Consider the following 8919-nt stretch of genomic DNA (forward strand, 5'->3'; position numbering starts at 1 on the left):
AAATAGGGACACAGCAGCTGGACTGGGAGCAGCAGGACCTGCAGCAGCTGGACTGGGAGCAGCAGGGCTTGCAGCAGCTGGACTGGGAGCAGGTTGATCCACAGCCTGAGGAGCAGCAGCAGAGTTTGCAGCAACTGCACTGAGACTGTTGCCCAGTATGAAGTGCAGTGGCACAGTCACAGGTCACTGCAATCCCCATCCCGTGGTCTCAAGCAATCTGCCTGAATAAACAAGACTACAGGTGGGTGTCCCCATGCCCAGGTACTTAAAATAAATCTTTTTTAAGTTAAAGATAAGATCTCTCTTTATTGTCCAGGCTGGACTTGATCTCCTGGTCTCAAGTGATCCTCCTGCCTTGGCCTCCCAAATTGCAGGGATGACAGACATGAGCCACCACATGCAGCCTCTTTTATGTCTGGTATCATTTCCTTTCATTGTTCATTAGCTCCTTTGGAAACAGTACGCTACCACTGTGATCTGTTTCATGGCAGGCTTCCCAGCTTTCTTCCATTGCCTGTAGGGACTTACCAAGGGCCCTTGCACCCACTCACCACTAGAGGGAGGAAAACCTTCCCCATTTCAGGAGCCGAATTCAAAATTCACGCTGTGTTTTCCGGCACGCACCTGTTGGCTCTTTTGAGGTTCCCCTGTTTTCAGCTCTGTTAGATGTTTCTTTGCTTTCTCCTACACAGACACTGATACTCTGGGGAACTGTGGCTCTTGGAAATTTGTCCTGACAGGCTTGTGTTTTGAGGCTCACTTGTTGTTCATTTTTTGTTTGGTGTTTTTTTGTTTTTGTTTTGTTGTTGTTGTTGTTTGTTTTTTGTTTTTTGTTTTTTTTTTTTTTGGTTTATTGAGACAAAGTCTCATGTTATGTTGCCCAGGAGTTCAGAGGCATGATCAAAAGTCACTGCAGCCTCAAACTCCCAGGCTCAAGCCATCCTCTTGCCTCAGCCTCCTGAGTAGCTGGGGCTGCAGGTTTGCACCACCATGCCTGGCTTACCTGGTTTTGTTATAAATCTCCAGCATGCATTTTTGGTTTTGTTACCTAGTTGCTCGGTGTCCTATGGGTTGTGGGAATGTACGGGGCTCAGATGTAATGAACTCTGCGTTCATGTCTGCTGCCACCTTCTGGAGTTTCCCAGTTTGGATTTTTGAGTAAACTGTCTTAAGCAGCATTTCCTTTTAGCGTTGTGAAACTATCAATAGCCATGTCCCCTAGCAAGATGCACCTTTGACACACTTTTATTCCCTCTCCTAAATGTGGTTGAAATAATCTAAGCCTTTATTTCTAGATTATTTCATTTTTCCTTACATTGCATCTCTTTTCTCTCAGAAATTTGTCTTGGAAATTCCCACTCTGCTCTTCCCCGGCATTATCAGCAGTCGCTTAGATCTGTGGGTGTTCTGTGGGAGCTCATTTCTCACCAGCACTCCCTGTGTGCTGTCTTCCCTCCACCTTTTCCCTCCGGGTTCGCTTGGCTGGAAATCGTCCTCAGATCACTCTTGTCCCCTCCTCCCCAGTGCGTGATTTCTAAAGCCTTGCCTGTGACACTGGTCAGAGAACAGGCTCAGCGTGGTGGCGCATCACCATGAAACGGATGGACTTGGCTCAGGGTCCCCAAATGTGTCACTTCCCAGGAACTCTCCTTTCCTGCAGGGAGACTGAGCTCCGAGGACACCTTGGGCCATTCTGTAACTTCCTGGTTACCTTTAGTTATGGAAAGCCTTTGACCTCATAATTGTAAAAGGCTAATTGAGTGTTTGAATCAGAGTGCGCTGGAGCTCAGCGGTGCTTCACTCCTCCCTTCTCTGACCTTGCCCTGCCTGGGTCCTTCCAAGGCCCCAGAGGAGAGCGGGAAGCTGGAAGCCACGGGTCTTGTGCAAAGCCCTGCTTGGCTGGTCGTCAGTACTCAGGGCCCGCCTGCTCTCTGTGCCTCTAGGGCGGGCATTGAATACCGAATCCTCCGCAGGCTGAGCCCTCTTCTCCTGCAAGCACAGAGAGTGAAGATATTTGAGGCCGCGTGGAAGGCAGAAGTGAACTTCATGGTTCTTTTTGAATGCACCAAGCCTGCTGGCAGGCATTTCCCAGCTTAGCTGACAGAACACAGAATCAGTCACCACACAGGAAAGGGGTTAGACAGAATTGCACCAAGTGTACAGTTGGTTTACAGACATGAGAGGCTTTATTGCAAGGAAATTCATTCTTTTTTTTTTTTTAAATAGATGGAGACAACAGGAAGGAAGGAGACCTTCTTGCTCACAGGTGGGTCACAGGAGAACAGGCAGCAGCCCAGGAGGACCCAGAATCCCAGTGGTGGTTGAGAAACTGGTTCTTAGTGATCACTCAGGAATGTCGGCCTGGCCTTGTGGGGTCAGACCTAGCATCTCAGTCAGCCCAGGGAGAAGAAGAAGATGGTCCACACCCAAGTGCAGGGAACACCATGGCGTCCAGGGAAGAACATCTCCTGCATCAAGGAAACACATGTTTCCGGAGTGAGGAAGCTGAAGGCAGGGCCTAGAGGAGAGCCGAGCCATGGAAAGAGGTGCATGCATGGATGATGAGCTAGAGCAGGTGCAGCTGCCTCAGAATGATGTGTGGGATGAACTGATTCAGAGAAACCATAAGAAATGCTTTCACCAAAGAGGAGAAACCTGAAGGTCTGGGTCCAGAGCCTCAGATCTTACACTGGCAGCACACGGGGACACAGCAGCTGGACTGGCAGCAGCAGGGCTTGAAGCAGCTAGAGTGGCAGCAGCTGGATTGGCAGCAGCAGGGCTTGCAGCAGCTGGACTGGCAGCAGCTGGATTGGCAGCAGCAGGGCTTGCAGCAGCTGGACTGGCAGCAGAATGACCCACAGCCTGAGGAGGAGCAGCAGGGCTTACAGCAGTTGGACTGGGAGCAGCCACAAGAACCACACCCACCCTTGGAGCTCCCACAAGAGCCACAGCCCCCTTTGGAGCCCCCACAGGAGCCACAGCTGGAGCAGGAACAGGCTGGCACACAGCAGCACACAGGCTTGCAGCAGCAAATGGGCACACAGCAGCTGGAGCCACAGCCCCCACAGCCAGAGCCACAGCCCCCACTGCCGGAGCCACAGCCCCCACAGCCAGAGCCACAGCCTCCGGAACAGCCACAGCAGCCCATGATTCTGGTGGATTGAGAGTAGAGCAGGTAGAGGAGCAGGTGAGAGGGAGGTGCAGGTGTGGAGCCCCCTGAGCCTGGGCTCTTTATATACCTGTCCAGAGGTCAGGGAGGACGCAGGGTCCTTTCCTTGTGACTGTTTACACTATTTTTCCAGAGCTCTATTTTTTTCCTCTTTGCTAGTGACTTCCTCCTGGCTCAGTTGAGCATCTACTTTCTTTGTTTTCTAAATTTGTCTTCTTCCCCATTTGTTTTGGCCCCTACAATTAAAACCTCAGCTCCAGGCTGTCTGGTGCTTCCCGCAAAGTTCCAGGGTGCTGGTCACCCGCTCTCTGCTGACCACATGTGACCAATGGGCAACAGCCTCTGCCCACATGCTCTCATCTTCCCTGTCTATCCCTCCAGATAATATTAATTTTATGTTTTTAGATTTCAAAATTCATCAATGGTCTTTATAGGAAACACAAGTAAAGAAGAAAACAAATTCTTTATTATCATGTATCCTGGAGATGGATTTGGTAGATTTCTGCAAGCATAATATTAATATAAATATTCATGCATATTATATTAAGTAATATTTTACTCATGCCAGTCTCAGTTTTCTGGGTGTGTTAGACTGTTCTTTGCATTGTGTAAAGAAATACTTGAGGCTGGGTAATTTATAAAGGAAAGAGGTTAGAATGGCCATGGTTCTGCAGGCTGCACAAGCATTGCACCCATCTCTGCTCAGCTTCTGGGCAAGCCCTCAGGGAGCTTTTCCTCATGGTGGAAAGTGAAGCAGGAGCAGGCATGCCACATGGCGAGAATGGGAGCAAGGGGTGAGGAGGGGCCACACACTTGTGAACAACCAGATCTGAGTGAATGCACTCATCACCAAGGGTATGGTGCTAAGCCATTCAGGAGGAATCTGCCCCCATAATCCAAACATCTCCTATCCCGCCCCACCAATGTAAGAGTTGGAGGGGACATCCAAATTGTATCACTGGAGATCCTTTTTTTTTTTTTTTTTTTTCTTTTTTTGAGACAAGGTCTTGCTCTGACACCCAGCCTGGAGTGCAGTGGCATGATCATAGCTCACGGCAGCCTCTAACTCCTGGGCTTAAAGAATTCTCCTACCTTAGCCTCCTGAGTAGCTGGGACTATAGATGTGTGTCATCATACCCAGCTAATTTTTAAATTTTTTGTAGAGATGGGGTCTTGCCAAGTTGCCCTGGCTGGTCTCAAACTCCTTGTCTGCAGTGATCTTCCTGCCTTGGTCTTCCAAAGTGTTGGGATTACAGGCATAAGCCACCATGCTCAGCCAATTTTTTTTTCCTTTACGGTCCAAATAACAATAATATAATCTCATTTTGGTGTTTGCAGGGAATCTCTTCCTCTACTCAAGCATTTCTGAAAATCCCACAAATCTCTCTGCTGTTGTTTTCTCTCTTCCCCATTTAAAGTGTTCACTCCTCTTAGGCTGCTTCTTCCAGTTGCCCACTTTTGTTCGCTGCTCAGTTTTACTCCAGGTGGGAAAGAGATTTCTCTCTGCCATGGTCTGCATGTGTCCCCCAACATTCATGTGTTGGAAACATCATCCCCAATGCAAGAGTGTTGTGAGGTGGGTCCTAAGGGGAAGTGCTTGTAATGGATTAGTATACTATAAGGACTTGAGGGCAGGCCTCTTGCCCCCTGGCTCTTAGGACCCCCATCGCAGGAGGGCGAGGCGCCCCCCGCGAAGCGGGGCGTAACAGCCAGTCTCGCTTGCCCCCCTGGCTCATAGGACCCCCATCGCAGGGGGGCGAGGTGCCCCCGTGATGCGGGGCATAAGAGCCAGCCCCTCTTGCCCCCCTGGCTCTTAGGACCCCCATCGCAGGGGGGCGAGGCGCCCCCCGCCATGCGGGGAGTAAGAGCCAGCCCCTCTTGCCCCCCTGGCTCTTACGACCCCAATCGCAGGGGGACGAGGCGCCCCCCGCGATGCGGGTAGTAAGAGCCAGCCCCTCTTGACCCCCTGGCCCTTAGGACCCCCATCGCAGGGGGGCGAGGCGCCCCCCACGATGCGGGGAGTAAGAGCCAGCCCCTCTTGCCCCCCTGGTTTTTAGGATCCGCGGTGGACTCACAGCCTGTTTATCATATTGTGAGTAATATCATCTCCCCCTCTGGAGATTATGAACCGTTTCACACACTGGTGTACACCCTTTGTGTACAGAGGTTGTACACCCGTCTGTATTGGGAGTCATATCATCCTCTTCCTCCCTGAATATTAGGAACAGTATCACAGGGGTGTTCCTACTCCCTGGGATATCGGGTGTCATGTCCTCCTCTCCCACGTTGCAATTAGAAACGATATCATTGGGGGCTTGTCCACCTTCTGTGATATTGAAAGTAATATTATCCTCTTCCCTCCAGGATCATGGGAACGATATCCTTGGTGGTGTCCACTTTCTGCCATATATGTAGTCATATCACCCCCTCCGATTTGGAATATTTTTGAGGACCATCTCACACGGGGGTGTACACTTCCTGTGATGTTGGGAGTAATAGCATTCTCTTCTTCCATCAATATTAGGAGCAAAATCACGGGTGGATGCACACCCAGTGCTATATTGGGAGTAACGTCATACTCCACCTCCTGGAGATTATATTCGGATCAATATCACCGGCTGTGTGTACACCTACTGCGATATTGAACGTAATGTCATGCTCTCTCCCTCCCTGGACATTAGGAGCAATATCACAGGTGGGTGTACACCCACTGAAGTATTAGGGCATAATATTAGTATGAATTATTCCTCATTTATTATTAACATGAATATGAATGACTGATATTAATACTAATATTAAGAAATAATTTCTAATAAAAAGTTTGCAGATTATTAATGTTAATATTAATTATTAGGAGCCAATATTACTGTTTTCTAATGATAAGATCAATATCAGTTATTAATATCAGGCATCATTAATCATTAATATTAATCATGTATTGTTATCATTAGTATAACTATTTAATATTAATTATCATTATCGGTATTGATTTTAAAAATTATATTATGGGTTATTAATATTGATAATTATTAGTGTCAATTAACAATTGAGATTATTAATTGCAGTAAGTCATTGCGCCATTCCACCCCTCCCTCAGCAGCTTGTTTATGACCCAAAATGGGGACACAAATGCCCCTGAGAGAGCAGCAGTATACTGGAATAGATGAGGATGGTCACGTGCTGGAGAGGCGTGTTTTTGGCTACCAGTCCTTCACCTGCATCGATCTTCTCAACTGGAAAAACAATACACCGCCCTATAGCGAAAAGCCACAAGCCCTAATTGATTTGCTCCAAGCTGTTATCCAGACCCATGATCCCACCTGGGCTGATTGGCACCAGTTGCTCATGTTCCTCTTTAACAGCGAAGAAAGACGGAGAGTCCTCCAAGCAGCAACTAAGTGGCTAGAGGAACACGCACCAGCTGATTATCAAAACCCCCAAGAGTATGGAAGGACCCAGTTGCCAGGAACAGACCCCCAGTTGGACCCACATGAAAGAGAGGAGATGCAAAGGCTAAACCGAGACAGGGAAGCTCTCTTGGAAGGATTAATGAGGGGAGCTCAGGAAGCCACAAACGTTAACAAGCTCTCTGAGGTCATTCAGGGAAAAGAAGAAAGTCCAGCACAATTCTATGAGAGAGAATTGTGGGAGGCCTATCGTATGTATACTCCCTTTGATCCCGATAGCCCTGAAAATCAGCGCATGATTCACATGGCTTTAGTCCGTCAAAGCGCAGAAGACATGAGAAGAAAACTGCAGAAACAGGCTGGGCTTGCAGGGATGAATCCACCACAATTACTAGAAATAGCTAGCCAGGTGTTTGTAAACAGGGATGCAGTAAGCCCTAAGGAAAATGGCAAAGAGAATGGAAGTCAGGCCCGGTGACACGACGACCTGTTTGTTAGCTGCAGCAATCAGAGGGGCGCCCCCAAAGAGGGAAGGGAAGGGGGGCCCTGGGAAAGAAGCTCAGCTTGGCTGTCAGAGTTTGCAGCATAACCAGTGTGCTTATTGTAAAGAAATAGGACAGTGGAAGAACAAATGCCCTCAGCTCAAAAGAAAACAAGATGACTCAGAGCAGGAGGCCCCAGACAAGGAGGAAGGGGCCCTGCTCAACCGGGCAGAAGGGTTCTTGGACTGAGGGAGACCGGGCTCAAGCGTCCCCAAAGAGCCTCTGGTCAGAATGACAGTCGGGGGTGGAGACATTGACTTTCGTGTAGACAGCGGTGCTGAACATTCACTAGTAACCGCCCCGGTCACCGCCTTATCCAAAAAGACTATTGACGTCATCGGAGCCACGGGGGTTTCAGCAAAGCAAGCTTTCTGCTTGCCTTGGACTTGTACTGTAGGAAGACATCAAGTCATTCATCAGTTTTGGTACATGCCTGACTGTCCCTTGACGTTTTTGGGAAGGGACTTGCTCAGCAAGCTGAGAGCCACTATCTCTTTGACAGAGCACAGCTCTTCGCTGCTAAAGTTACCCAGAATGGGAGTCACTATGACCCTTATCGTCCCCCGAGAGGAGGAATGGAGACTTTTCTGAACTGAGCTGGGCCAAGAGAGAAGACCAGCTCTGGCTAAGCGGTGGCCAAGAGTAACGGGTAGAAGACAACCCTCCGCGATTGGCCAGTTAAGACTGGGGCCCAGCCGGTGAGGCAAAAACAGGACCTGGTCCCCGGAGAAGCCCTTCAAGATATCCAGGTCCATCTCAGGCACCTAAGAACTTTTGGAATTATTGTTCCTTGTCAGTCTCCATGGAACACTCCCCTCCTGCCTGTTCCCAAGCCACGGACCAAGGACTACCGGCCGTTACAGGATTTGCACTTGCTTCATCAAGCTACACTGACTTTCCATCCAACAGTACCTAACCCGTCCATATTGTTGGGGTTGCTGCCAGCTGAGGACAGCTGGTTCACCTGCTTGGACCTGAAAGATGCTTTCTTTCCTATCAGATTAGCCCCTGAGAGGCAGAAGCTGTTTGCCTTTCAGTGGGAAGATCTGGAGTCAGGTGTCACTACTTAGTACACTTGGACCGGGTTTTGCCAAGGGTTCAAGAACTCCCCCACCATCTTCGGGGAGGCGTGGGCTCGTGACCTCCAGAAGTTTCCCAGCAGAGACCTAGGCTGCGTGTTGCTCCAGTAGGTTGATGACCTTCTGCTGGGACACCCCATGGCAGTCGGGTGTGCCAAGGGAACAGATGTCCTACACCGGCACCTGGAGGACTGTGGGTATCAGATGTCCAAGAAGAAAGCTCAGATCTGCCAACAGCAGGTAAGTTTCTTGGGATTGACTATCTGAAAGGGGTTGGAATGCAGCCCGGGATCAGAAAGAAAACAGGTCATTTGCAATCTAGCGGAGTCTAAGAGCAGAAGGCAGGTGAGAGAATTCTTAGGAGCTGTGGGGTTTTGTAGACTGTGGATCCCAAATTTTGCAGTATTAGCCAAGCCTTTGTATGAGGTCACCAAGGGGGCGGGGACCGGGAACGTTTGGAATGCGGATCCCAACAGCAAGTCTTTCATGAGTTAAAGGAAAAACTTCTGGCAGCGCCAGCCCAGGGGCTACCCGATCTGACAAAGCCTTTTCCATTGTATGCATCAGAGAGAGAAAAGATGGCAGCTGGACTTTGAACCCAAACTGTGGGTCCCAGGCCTAGGCCGGGGTCCTACCTCTCTAAACAACTAGACGGGGTTTCTAAAGGATGGCCCACCTGTTGGAGGGCCTTGGCAGCAACTGCCCTGCCAGTACAAGAAGCA

General features: G+C 49.5%; 1 protein-coding gene across 1 annotated transcript; it reads right to left on the reverse strand.

Annotated features, from left to right (window-relative positions):
- Positions 1 to 2163: 2163 nt before the first annotated feature.
- LOC109028806 (keratin-associated protein 5-11) lies at positions 2164 to 3236 on the reverse strand. The gene has a single exon (XM_019036068.3). It carries the CDS (start codon positions 3146 to 3148, stop codon positions 2678 to 2680), a length of 471 nt encoding a protein of 156 aa, XP_018891613.2. The 5' UTR covers positions 3149 to 3236; the 3' UTR covers positions 2164 to 2677.
- Between the last annotated feature and the right edge of the window lie 5683 nt (positions 3237 to 8919).

This window comes from Gorilla gorilla, chromosome 9 (genome assembly GCF_029281585.2).
Source record: "Gorilla gorilla gorilla isolate KB3781 chromosome 9, NHGRI_mGorGor1-v2.1_pri, whole genome shotgun sequence".
Lineage (NCBI taxonomy): Eukaryota > Metazoa > Chordata > Mammalia > Primates > Hominidae > Gorilla > Gorilla gorilla.

What these genes read in the sequence shown, in the direction of transcription:
- LOC109028806 (XM_019036068.3), bottom strand. Translation starts at nt 3,148, where the DNA reads ATGGGCTGCTGTGGCTGTTCCGGAGGCTGTGGCTCTGGCTGTGGGGGC.